This window comes from Podarcis cretensis (genome assembly GCF_951804945.1).
Source record: "Podarcis cretensis genome assembly, chromosome: 10".
In the NCBI taxonomy this organism is placed as follows: Eukaryota; Metazoa; Chordata; class Lepidosauria; order Squamata; family Lacertidae; genus Podarcis; species Podarcis cretensis.
This window is the reverse complement of record NC_137179.1, coordinates 55,438,181-55,451,953: the sequence shown is the minus strand read 5'-3', so window position 1 is coordinate 55,451,953 and position 13,773 is coordinate 55,438,181. Positions and strand designations below refer to the sequence as shown.

The window sequence follows — 13,773 nt, the reverse complement described above, 5'->3', positions numbered from 1 at the left end:
GAAATTTATGTTCTGCAAGAGTGCTTCAGCAAGCAGATTTGTTGAGCAGAAAAGAAATGGCTAGTTTTCATGAAAATGAGTAATGGGCTGTAAGCCTTTGGCTGGCCATTCATGAGGGGACACAGGCTTTTGCCCCTACATAAGTAAAAGCATCAAGCTTCAAGGTGAAAGGGTTTAAGACATAATATTCATAATTATCATTACCACTTACCCAAAAGTGTGTGTTGCAATTGCTAAATAATGCTTTACACCTGTGTGGAATTCTGACTGAACACCAAGCTCGCCTTTCAATACTCAAAAGTATAAGAAATCTGCCTGCATGCTTCTTCTTCTTCTTTTTTTAAAAGAGGATGGAATCAATTTATCCATAAATGGAATCATGGAAGAAAGTAAGACACATAGGTCATTTGAAATGTAGCCAAGAAGAGGTTTCTGGATGTCAGTTGCTAAAAATTCTAAAAAAACATCTGGCATTTCAAATACGCCCAGTTTGATTTCAAGGCAGTCTGCGAACGAAAAGCATTACAAGTCCACTGATTGAAGTCATCTGCTTCACAATGCCTTCACGACTAAAATATTACTTCAGAGCAAAGTGTTATAAATGGTTGCAGGCCAGCCTCATGTTTGAAAAAGAAATCTTGCTTTAATCAGCTTGGAATGTTTCTAGGGACTCAAAAAGCTGGCTCTCTTTTATATTAAAGAGCACTGACCAAACCTCAGCTTCCTGGCTGCTGCCAATCAAATGTCTGGGGAAACAGAAGTGCTGAATATCATCTCTCCCTCTCAAGAAGAAGAAGAAGATCTGCACCATCAAATAATGTATTCATATGTTGCATGTTCTTACTGGAGGCTAAGATTTGAAGGGAAAATTACTGGGTGGGGAGGAACAAATTCTGAGAGGAATTGTCACCTGTCACTTAATATAATGGTGGCCAACACACAGAATGCAGCCACAATGACAGTGTCACATGTCCTGCTGCAAAAGGATGTGGTGGTATCATGTGCTGGCATCCTCGTGTGGCTACACAGTGCTACAGAGATGCAATGCAAACCAGGTGTGCTTCTAGACTCTTAGAGACACAACATCAGGAATATATGAGCAGGTGCCCACAATTCCTCTCGCCCCTGGCAAATGTCCCTGGCTTGAGGAGGACTGCCAGTAGACTCCAATCTAGTGTTATATCTTGAACACCCACAGGTAGTGGTGAAGAGAAACCAAGGCAAAGATGCACAACCACATAGCTCACACAGATGCCTTCAGATACAAGTAAGCGGATATTCTTTGTTCTTTTGGCCCCACCAAGATCCAGGACCGAGGGCGTTCTGGCAATTCTCTCACTGCGAGGAGCGAAGCTACAGGGAACCAGGCAGAGGGCCTTCTCGGTAGTGGCACCCACTCAGTGGAACGTCCTCCCATCAGATGTCAAGGAGACAAGGAGCTATACAATCTTTAGAAGACATCTGAAGGCCTGTATAGGGAAGTTTTTTTTAATGTGTGGTGTTTTATTATGTTTTTATATGTGCTGGGAGCCACCCAGAACAGCTGGGGCAACTCAGTCATCTGGTACTACTATCTTACTTGGCTACAAGTGATTGCCAAGAAATAAGACGACTACAACTAGTAATAATGGGAAAATATACACAAAGAGGCTCCCCTGTTCAATGCCCTGCCAAATGCACAGATGTTGGAAGGGAGCGGAGTGGAACTGACCTTCAGAAAATCACATGTACAGTGGTACCTCGGGTTACATATGCTTCAGGTTACAGACTCCGCTAACCCAGAAATAGTACCTCGGGTTAAGAACTTTGCTTCAGGATGAGAACAGAAATTGTGCTCTGGCGGTGCGGCGGCAGTGGGAGGCCCCATTAGCTAAAGTGGTACCTCAGGTTAAGAACAGTTTCAGGTTAAGAACGGACCTCTGGAACGAATTAAGTACGTAACCAGAGGTACCACTGTATTTGAACTTCTTTTATGTTTTAAGGTATTGTAATCCCCCCCCTGTATATTCTAACACTTAAGCAGCTGTTGGAACCAGCAGCTGTTATGCGTAGGAGATTTTCATGCAGGTGAGCTTCAGTGTGACTGTGGCCTTAACCAAAGCCTTCTAACATTTATCCGTAACAAGACCATATGCATAGCTAGCTGGCACTAGACCATACATGTACTGGCAACATGGACTGGCTGAGGGAGACAAGGAACAGCAAGCCGCCTCATGTTTAGCAGGGAACTGCTTTTACTTAGGCTTCACTTTTTCAGCATTCTTCCAAACAGATGATACATAAAAAAAAGAACGCTGTCAGGCATCTTAAGCCCAGTATCTCTGGTCCATGCTTTGTGAGTGCACACAAATCCTGGTGGGGCTTCCCATTGACTTTATTTGTGGGAATAGGTCTGCATAAGCGACAGGGATGCAAGCAAATATTTGTTTCAGGCAAAGAAGCTATTCCGCTTGTGGGAATCCCATGCGCACTTCAGGCCTGGTGCACCACATTGGGAATGAGTGGGAGCTATGAATTGGGAAAACTCTGGTTCAAACCTGCGCTCAGCACTGGGAAAGCCTTGGGCAAACCACCACTTCTCAGCTTCATCTATAAAATGGGGATAACCATATTAGTTTGTTTTACAGGGCTGTTCTAAGGGCTACCGAGGGAATGTATATAAAGCCTCGATAGGTGTATTAAAATCATATATTGCAATGAAACACAGCACCAATGCAAGAGGTTAGAAATGTTTCTAATGGACAAAAGGCGATTATTAAGGCCTAGTTGGTATTAAAACGTGTTATTTAATTTTATTGCTTTACATTTTGATTTTGTCACTTTATGATTCCCGCCCCCCTGCCGCCCCACACAGAAAGCTACCCAGGCCATCTTTGAGAGAATTCCCACACATATAAGGGAATTCTGGTCTATCTTGCTAATGAGCAATTTTGACAATTACAAAATATAGAATTAATGTCGCTGGTACAAAATTACCCGAATGGCTAAGAATGTTGTCCTGTTATAAAAAAACCCCATTTTGTCCCATTTTCAATTGGTCTGTTGAACTGGGAAGATTTATTGAAATGGTGACTGGATGTTGATTTTCACTCTGAACTGGTTTCCAAGGCAGCCGCCACCAAACAACAAGGATCAAGAAATGCCCTGCAAGAAATGCCAAGTGGCACTTTGCAGTAAACGAACGGAACAGAAACTTTTACTTCTGCATATAAAGTGAGTGCTGCTTGCAAGCAAGTTTTCTCTTTGCTTACCTTCATTTTCATTGTTCAGGCACATCCCAGAGTTTTCCTACTCTCAAAAACCCCTTTTAAAAAAGGCAGACACATACCATTCTTATTTAAAGAGCAGCCATCTGAATGGGAATGTTCCCCCCTTACTTTCCAAAAGGACGCAAATTTCTCTGCTTCAGTGCCAGCCTCTCCTTTCCGAGGCAAACTATGTGATCACAGCATGCAAATGGGACCGCGAGGCAGTGACCTACTGACACGTTTTTATGGAGTTCACCGATGTCACAGACAGGGCAGAGCGAATTCTAACTCGGAACAAAGGTTTAACTAACAGGGGCTCAATAAAGCACCAACTGTATAGCTCTCGGCATCTCCATGGTGAAGTTTATGGGAAACACAGACACTGGGAAAAATCACAACCTCCGTCAAACACATAGAATTATACGCAGAGATTCCTGCATTGCAGGGGGCTGGACTAGATGACCCTGAGGGTCCCTTCCAACTCCTCAATTCTATGATTCTATCTATAAAAATAGATAAAATCAGGTAGCAGTTGTATATGTGGGAGAGATTAGCCTAATGTTAAAGGCATCCTTGGCACATGAATGCACTCAGTGAATTAGGCATTAAGACTGTATTTTGCAATTACTCAAGCTCTAACCTCTGAGGCACTCAGGATTTGGGTAAGAGAATTATGAGCAATTTATTCTGGGCAGGCAGAAGAAGATTTTCTCAGAGATTGTTTATTTCAAGCTCATTGTCAAGAACCAATAACCCTTCTTTATGGGACATGAAATCTCGCACAGATGCCATGTATATCATCTTACCTCCCTATCTCATCCCATTTTACCACATAGCCAAAATAAATATCTTGCCATTTCTCTTCACTGCATTATTCACCTACAGATGAAATAAAGACAACCCAAGAGGCCTTTAGTATCTAGGAGTTCACTTCTAACCTTTCTGCTTCAGGTTAACTTTTCAATGCAAGCATGGAGACATTCAAGGAAATTTGGCTGCAATCCTACACTTGCTTACCTCGAAATAGGCTCCACTGAACTCACTGAGACTTCTCATGTGAAGGATTGCAATGTTAGAAAGTTGCTTTTCTGGGATTCAGAAGGCCTACGAATCCTCAAATCAAAGGGAGATAATGTGGTGCTGCTAGATGTTGTTAGACTCCAGCGCTCATCGACCTGTCTGATGGTTAGGGATGATGGGAGTTATAGCCCAACAATATCCGAAGGGTACCACACTGGCTACCCTGTTCTTAATGTTTCCATTTGCATCTTGAGTTTTGTGCAGGTATTCCTTGATCGCTCCACAGGAAAGGCACCTTATAGGAATACATTGGAATAACTTTTTAAAAAAATAAGAAAGAGCCAGCAAGGAAGTGACCAAAGACAAAACTTATATTTATTCATTTGTATATTCAAGGCAGCTCAGAAAATTCTTTAAAATGTGATCCTAGGAAACATGAGAAGGGAAATAATAAAGGTTGATTGCCTATATATCATATAGTCTCTTTACCACTGAATCCTTCTCATTTCCAGCTTGGTGCAATGTCATCAACAACTATTTGAAGAGCGACAGGAATTTATGCTCCTAATTTCTCCCCTGCCGATTACTATCTTCCCAGGTACTTTTCTCTTGTTCTTTTTTGTGTGGAACCAGAGAGTAAGTCTTGATTAAAAAAAAATGAAGCATGCACCACATCTATAAAGAAGTAGCCACCTTTGTCTGCAATGTCATTTTTGAAAATGAACATGCTCTATGAAGCAATTAAGAGCTATAATTATAGGAGTACATTCTCATTCAGCTCATAGGATGGCTTTGAATTAAGGTAAAGTATGTTCCAGTGGAAAAAACCAAGTTATGGAATTTATGAAGAGAGCAAAGCGGCAGCTTTCAAAGATGGGAGAACCAGATGGATGTTTTTCAGATGTACTTTTCCACAGGTCTTCAGATTTCACACAAGATCAGGTAACGAGAAGAAGGTCTCAAGCCTGATATTTATGTTCACCATTGCATCAGGAAGCCTGAAATCACAGAGCATCAAAGCTCTCTGTTGGCCACAGTTAATGGAGTCAGTTTTCACCAGGACAGAACTACCAAAGAGCATCACTGAGATCAAAGGGGATGCACAGTTTTGCCTATTAGGATATGCTCAGTTGCCAGGACTGGAACGGATTAATCCACCTCACATTAAATTTCTTAAAATTTAGGAAGTGGGTTGGTTCCAGCTAATGGCAGGGACAATGTTTATGAAGAAGAGTTTCCTACCAACATACTACATGTTCTCTTCTATTTTTCTGGCCTCCAGATTACAGTGATATACAACTACCACATAGCTTATGCCAACACTGGCATGTGTTTATTCTTACTACATTTTATCTTCTTCTGGAACGGGATCTCTTAAATCTTTCATAAACATTTATTTCCATTTATTTCTAAACAAAGAGGTTGCAGATGGCTGCGTAAGAGAGTAAATATATCATTCACAAATTTCTGTTCCTGGCCAAGGCCTGGACATAGTTTCTTGTTCTCTGCAACAACAGCTATTCTTGTACAGTGGTACCTTGGTTTAAGTACTTAATCCGTTCTGGAAGTCCGTTCTTAAACCAAAGCGTTCTTAAACCAAGGCGTGCTTTCCCATAGCAGCGGGGGACTCAATTTACAAATGGAACACACTCAACAGGAAGCGAAACATGTTCTTATTCCAAGGCAAAGTTCACAAGCCAAAACACCTACTTCCGGGTTTGCAGCGTTCTTAATCCAAGTTGTCCATAAACTAAGCTGTTCTTAAACCAAGGTACCACTGTATACTGTATAACACACTCCTGCAGGTAAGATACTGAAAACATTTTCCAGGGTCTCAACAGATTTGTTTAAATGACAGATATGTGGTCTCTTATAATTTTCTGTAATCCCAAAACCTAACTGAAAGAGTCATACTTCCTCTAAGTGTGTGTGTGTGTGTGTTAACAAAAGCTGGACAACAGATTGACTACTTCAGCCTAATGCTTGCTAATTGTAACATCAAAGAAGCAAGCATACATTTATTCTTCCATGTAAAATATTCTGAAGATATATATGATGATGGAAAGAGCTATGTTGATAAACTATCACTTTCAGCACAAGTTTTAAACTGCCCTTAAAAGTGGCCTTTTGGGCAACAATTAAATATACAGTATCATTATGAAGTGTCACAAAAAGTTGGCTTGTAGCCATAGACACTGGAAGTTGAATGCAACACAAAAAACATCAGCAAGTTTCCTGGAGTTCCTTTCACTTGTGTGACACTGACGAATTATCTGAGACCTCTTTCATATACTAAAGGAGAAGCAGTGACATCTGAAAAACTAATATGGAGCAGATTATATACATTCTTGAAGAAATACATGAGTATAAAGTTGAATCCATTAACTATACTCCTTCCCTGATTATGTTTCCAGTGAATATACATTCATTTTTGTGCAAAATTACCACCACCCTACATGAAGTTCTGGCTAACCAGGATATTAAGAAATTCCCCCTCTATTTCATTTATTGAGATAGCTCACGCAGATTCAAAGTATTCATATTGAAAGTTCAGATGTGAACTGGATGGTGTTGGTGCATATGGAGTTGTACAGGTGTGTGACACAAGAACTGTTGCATTTATAGACTGGTAGCTCAAGTTCAAGTCCATGCTCTGCATGGACTCATTTGGTTTCCCTGGAAAAACAGTCACAATCTGGCCTATTTCTAGTGCTACAATAAGTATCCACACAAACCCCTGTGTTGCAAAAGAGAACGTCAACAATGTTTGGGCAACATGACGACCATATACATATGTAATAGACAATCTTTATAGAATTCTTTCAGACAATAACAAGTTCAATGAATATATACTGAGCAGTGACTACAATATTACATGAGCACTGCTCCACAGCATTTTATATTTCCATTCACATATCTTCATTCGAAATAAGATGGGTTTATGAAACAATTTTATATTCTCCCACCACGCTGATGAAGATCTACAAAACAGCAGTCAATATCCGGAATCTCTGTTCATTATATTACAAAGTTGGAATTTCTGTTGGACATTATATTACAAAGTTTGGTACCTCGCTTCATTTAAAGGCTTTCAGAGACTTTGAGTCTAAGAATTCATTTTGAACTTGTTATTATTTGAAATAAATTCTATAAAGATTGTCTATTATGTATGTATATGGCCATCGTGTTGCCCAAACATTGTTGACTATTTCTAGTGCTGCCAGAGCCTGGCATTGGGACCTGAAACTCATCCTTCACCCAACCTGATGCCCTTCAGATGTTCTGGACTGCAACTCCCATCAGCCTCAGTCAGCATGGCCAATGGTCAGGGATGATGGGAGTTATGGCCCAAAACATCTGAAGGGTGCTAGGCTTGGAAAGGCTGCTCATGCAGCCTGGGGCTTAAGCGCTCAGGTTCCCTTCTTTCTTATATTCTCACTCTTCCAAAAGAAATAGCAAAATAAGACTGCACAAATAGACTATTAGCGTACATCAACAGTGCACACCAACATCCAATCTATTCACCAGCTTTCACTGCTGTGGGCTACAAAAAGTGAATGGAAGAACTATTTGAGCACCAGGCCATGAACCATGTTGTTTCGCTGCCCTGGAGCAATTGTAGGTTCTGGTAGGCTCCCTAGGTCTGGAGCTCGTAAGGTTACGTACCTCACTGGCAGACTTTGGGCTCTCAAATTTCAGTGGCGCCCTGTGCGATGCTGAAATCCGGGCCCTCCAGCACTTGCACCCCATTCTATGCGCCCCCTATGGTCGACCCATTCATGCCACCCTAAAACCGCCTCTGCTTACTTCATAGGAATGTGATATAACTCCACAGTAGGTTGACTTCAGTGTGTAGACCCTTCCTTCTTTCCTCTGATAATCTGTGTGGTTTATCAATAGGCTTTTAAACTTAACAGAGCAAAGAGTGCATGCTCAGGGTGCATAACAGCTAAGGTGTGCTCTTTTGTAGAAAGGTTTGCTGTTGATGGGGATCACGTGAGCACATGTGGGGATCCACTAAGAGAAGGTCAGCAGTGCGCCCAAGTGGATTGTGTAGCTGAATGAGAATTAAGTAAATACAGAGGTACCTCGGGTTACAGACGCTTCAGGTTACAAACACTTCAGGTTACAGTTCTACGCTAACCCAGAAATAGTACCTCGGGTTAAGAACTTTGCTTCAGGATGAGAACAGAAATTGCGCAGCGGCGGCGCAGCCACAGCGGCAGGCCCCATTAGCTAAAGTGTTGCTTCAGGTTAAGAACAGTTTCAGGTTAAGAACGGACCTTCCAGAACAAATTAAGTTCTTAACCCGAGGTACCACTGTAGACTAAATCAACAATAATAAGAATGTTAAAACAAGATTTTAAAAAGCATTAAAATGTTTATTGCTTTTAAATAACACCACAGCACCAGAATGTTCATACATTCTGGCCCTCTCTTAGGTAGAACCTATCCCAGCAAGAAGTCAGAGATGAATTCCTGTCATTAATGACTAGGGCAGAAATGTCTCTATTTCCCCATCTTCTACCTTAGTTTGGCACCTATGCACGCCATAAAATTGAATAAAATCGTGCAACAAACCTACTTCAGTTCAGCACACTTTTTGCTCCAGCTTTAGAAAATGCCTACTCAATTAAGACTTGGTTTTTCTAAAACAGCCTGCCCCCTCCAACAAATCTAAGTAACCAGTGCAGAGTATTTCGTTCCAAACAGCTCAGGTGCTGCAAACATTCAAGTTGCCATCCTAAACTTACAGAATAAAAATAAAAATGGTAAAAGAGGTGAAAACCCTTAGGGAGTTGCACTGCTTTTATTGTCGGCGCATCACAGAATTAGAGAACACTTAAAAGAGATCTGTTTGTCTGTACATATTGAACTGTACACACTAACTCAGAATCCATCACAGCAAGCACAGATTAACTCCTGTTTGGTAATATTTGGGCATATCTAGAGAACAAAGAATCTGAATTTTGGGGAGGGAAAAAAAACCACCTGGAAGGACTGGTGGAGCGAGAGATTGTGCTAGGGACAAGAGCCTAATATTTTCTCCATTTTCTCTTGTCATTCAGACTTTACTGTATACTTTTGGTTTTATTTTCGGGACAGCTTTCCCAGACTCATAGAATCATAGAACTGTAGAGTTGGAAGGGACCTGGGGGTCATCTAGTTCAACCTCCTGCAATGAGGGAATTTTTACCCAACGTGGGGCTCGTACCCCTGAGCCTGAGCTTCAGAGTCTCACGCTTCACCGACTGAATCGAACGCACTTTTACCTACTTACTAGGGAGTACGCCCCATTAAACACACAACGACCTAGTTCTGAGTAAACGTAGGTAGGACTTGCCCTGCCAGGATTGTGGAACCTACCGATAACCACAGTCTCAGCCAAGTCCCTCCGGGCCAATGCTTTTAAAAACAAAAAAAAAAATTATTTGCATAGAAGCAATATAATGATAATGATAATGATAATAATAATAATATCTCTGCAGCAGCGCCCTCTCCCCTTCAATATTACGAAGGAGGCGCATTCTACTTTTTTTTTTTTTAATAAATTTTTATTAGTTTTCCAATTTTTAACAAACACAACAAAAACAACATACAAACAAACACATAAATTCATAATTTCTTAACCTTAACCTTATTTCCATAAGCCTCTTTTCTCGGACTTCCCCATACCTTCCCCTTTTTGCATCCTTTTATTTTTAACAATTATTCAACAACCCTTTTAGCCAATTAAATATAAATTCATTCTCCTTTTCAATTTCACCCTAAATCAAACAAAATTTTCCGCTGTAATTCTACGTCTTCCTCTCCCTTAGCATTTTAGCACTCCTGGAGGCGCATTCTACTATCCAAGGATGAACTTGAGACGGAGAGGGGTGTGTGGGGGAAAAAAAAAGGTTTGGGATCTTACAAACCGAGGAGGAGAACAATAGCAAGCAGCAAGCAAGAGTGTCAGGGGCGTTGGCCAGCGCGGACAGGTAACTTTAGCCTCCGGCCTCGCTCCCTCCGCGCCCGCGCTGAAGTTGCGCGCTCCTTCCTTACCTTCTTGATCTTGCTTTCCAGATCCATGTTGGATCCCCAGCGCGCGCACGCGAGATCCGGGGCGAGGGAGACACTCAGAGCACAAATGCCTCCCTCCCTCCTCCCTCCTGCTGTTGCTCCCTGACAGTCGGATGTGGTTAGAAAGGAAATGAGCGCAGGGAGGCTCACTGCGCTGGCTCGCTCGCCCCGGGCAGCTCCAGCTGCAAGCGAGCGCGCTCAAACTTCCGCTCTCCTGCGGCAGCGGCGAAAGGAACAAAGGAAGCCCGGCAGCCAATGGGCGCGCAGCTGCTCGCAGGTCCGAGAGCCAATCGCGACGCCCACCAGCCCCAGACCTTTGCGCCAGAGAAGGGGCGGCTCTTGCGCGGACGCGCAGCCACCCGGGCGCAACCGGGGCTGAAGCGGCGCCTTCCTGCTGCGTGCAAGCGGAACTCTTTGGCTTCGCTGCCGAGGCGTTCAATGAATGAGCTGCCTGATCAGGTCACGGCAAAGGTATTTGCTGACGCAGCCTGCCAAGGGCTTCCAAGCCTCCGTCCTCTCGGTCTCTCGTGGGGTTAAAGGGCGGGGAAGGGGGGAGAGCAGTTTATTACAATTATGAGCTGGTGGCTGATAAGAAGATAATCCCCTTTTCAAAAAGTGTTCCCGGAGGCTCTGTGATTTATAGCGTCTGGAAAATGAGTATGTTTTGCTCTCACTGGGAAAAAAATAAAAAACGTTCTTTTACTTATTTTTCTCAATTGAAATTGGCTGCAGGAGCAGTAGGCATCTAATTTTTATCCCTGAAGCTCAGTGGTATATGTGTGTATGTGTGTATAATATATACCATATTTTTTGCTCTATAGGATGCACCAGACGATAAGACGCACCTAGTTTTGAGGGGAGGAATACAAGAAAAAAAATATATATTCTGAATCCCAGAAGCCAGAACAGCAAGAGGGATCTGACTTCTGGGATAGCATCTTGCTGTTCTGGCTTCTGGGATAGCCACAAGAGGAGAGCCTTCATCCAGCTGCCCTGCGGAGGCTTCAGGGGCTATCCAAAAGCCAGAATAGCTAGAGGGAGCGCAGCTAGCTTCGCGCAAAGCCTCCGCAGGGCAGCAGGGTGCCTTCATCCCGCTGCCCTCCGGAGGCTTCGCAGGCTGTGCTCCCTCCCCGTTCTGGCTTTCTGCATTCGCTCCATAAGACGCACACACATTTCCCCTTACTTTTTAGGAGGGAAAAAGTGCGTCTTATAGAGTGAAAAATACGGTATATACATACACATATGTTGCATGCACAAGGTCCCAGGTTCAATCACAGGTATGTTCAGATAGGGCAAAGAGAGTAACCTGTCAAAATCCTGGAGAGAGACTGTCAGTCATTGTAGACCACCAGCGGTGAATCTCTGGACCAGCACGGGTCTTGCTCAGCGCTTGAAATTCACCAGGTACATTCTGCACCTGGCTATCAGCCACTTGTGTCCAGATGAAGATGCCCACGTGCGAGGATAGCGCCTGACATCTCCACCATCTGGAGGTGCATGCCTGGGGATTCTTGGACCACACACTATCAACACATCCTACAGAATACCGTCAGTTATATTTTATCTGCACAATCGGAATGAATTTCAGGGGCCAAAAAGTCATATTCAAAAATATGACTTTCGAGCCGTCTGGCCCAAAAATGACAACTAGGGATTCTGTAACCCTGGTTTATGGAGCCATTTGGTGCTTAGCTTATATATCTGAGTTTCTAACATTGGACTCTTGCTGTCTGTAAGGCCATTCAACACTACCATTACCACCTGATGACATCAGATGCAGAGGAGGTTCGGACAGGGACCAGGTTATGAAAGAACAACGAGGAGCTTAAAGTGAGCTGCTGATTCTTCCTTTGCAAGTGGAGCTCCTTGTCACTACTGCAGACCTGCTGAACTAAGATGGACCAATGGTCTGACTCAATATAAGGTGGATCCTGTGATACTAAAGCTGCAAAGTCAGCCAATTTAAGTTCCGATTTTCTTTCCCTGCTCCGCCTTACAACAGGATCCCATGCATGTTCTCACCAAAGTAAGCCACGTTGGCCTCATATTTGGGTAACAGTAAACCATGGTTAACATTAAGCATAGTTAAATGTTAGGCGCCTGGCACCTCAACCCATGGTTTACTATGTCACAGAATAGTTAAAAGCACCAGTAAGAGCCGCTGAGCCTTAAAAGTGGTTTTACTTGTGGCTCTGTAGCTTTGTGGCAGCGACAGCTCCTTAATCATAGTTAATTAGGAGGCCTGGGCTTGAATTTACTGCTAAGCTATGGCCAATATTGACTAATGTTTACAGACCAACTATAAACCTTGGTTAGGAACATAGCATTATAGAGTTGGAAGGGCCATTTAGTCCAAGCCCCTGCAATGCAGGAAATCTATGCCCAATGTTAATAAGCCACAGTTAAGCTGCTGACTTGGGTTCACACATAATGCTAAACCATAGAATAATCAATCATTTAGCATTATGTGCAAACTAGGCCACTGACTCAGTGCAACATATTCCCAAATGAGCACACAAAAGTAGAGGCTGCAAAAGTAGAGCATGCTTTTTGAGGAGTAAACCCCAGTAAAACTTATTTTGGTTTGAGTTGCCTTTTGGGGCTAAAGGTCTAGACTTGTTCACTGGCAGTCTTTTCCTGAAAGATAATGAAAGGTGACTAAAAAGTGATGCTGTTTACATTTTATTTCTGTTTAGAAAAGAGGTGGGAGCAAATAGCACGGCTAGGAAGTTAATCTTTCAGCTGGATCAATAAAAAGCATTGTTACAAAACCAGGCTTCTGATTTATGTCCTACAAGACAAGGTAAATTCTCTGGCCTTTACATAATTTGGTATGCTAACAACCCTTCCCAGGCATAAATACTACCAAACATACAGCTGTAGGGTGTTAAAAGTATTAGGAAAGAATGTACAAATTACATCTACTAACTTTTTGGGAGAACACCAAAACTCGCAGTTGGGCCATACCTTTATTAGGCATTACCAAATTGTCAAAATAGTGGCAAGCTTTAGAGGTCTCTAGAGGTCTCCATCAGGCACGATGCAACAAAATGTGGGGGGAGGGAAAATAAGGAAAAACCAAAATTATTTTGTTCCAATATGAAGATAGCAAGCTGAATACGTCTCTGCTAGGTGCTGCAAATATCAGGTTGCATACCTAGGATTCTGGAATAAAGAAGCAATGGTCACCTCATTTTTTTAAAAAAAGAATAACTCAAAGCCTGGCTGTGAAAGGGATCGCCCAATTGTGGATTTCTTTTTATTTTCTTATAGACCAACATTTTTCTTGCGGGCCTTTGCTTTTTATGAAACTTTTTGAAGTAAGCCCTACTACTCAAATTCTGTATTGCGCTTGTGTCAGTGAAGTGTCCAACACAGAGTTGATGTGACGGTTTTGGAGTACAGTACAGTGGTACCTCTGGATGCGAATGGGATCCGTTCC

The 13,773-nt window shown here is 42.6% G+C and overlaps 1 protein-coding gene across 1 annotated transcript in view; it reads right to left on the bottom strand.

Annotated features, from left to right (window-relative positions):
• TES (testin LIM domain protein) overlaps positions 1–10,490 on the bottom strand; it is a 28,993-nt gene extending 18,503 nt beyond the window's left edge. Inside the window, exon 1 of the mRNA XM_079994356.1 lies at positions 10,314–10,490. Coding sequence (XP_079850482.1) covers positions 10,314–10,340 — 27 coding nt within the window. The 5' untranslated portion in view covers positions 10,341–10,490. The remainder of the gene's footprint in view (positions 1–10,313) is intronic.
• Between the last annotated feature and the right edge of the window lie 3,283 nt (positions 10,491–13,773).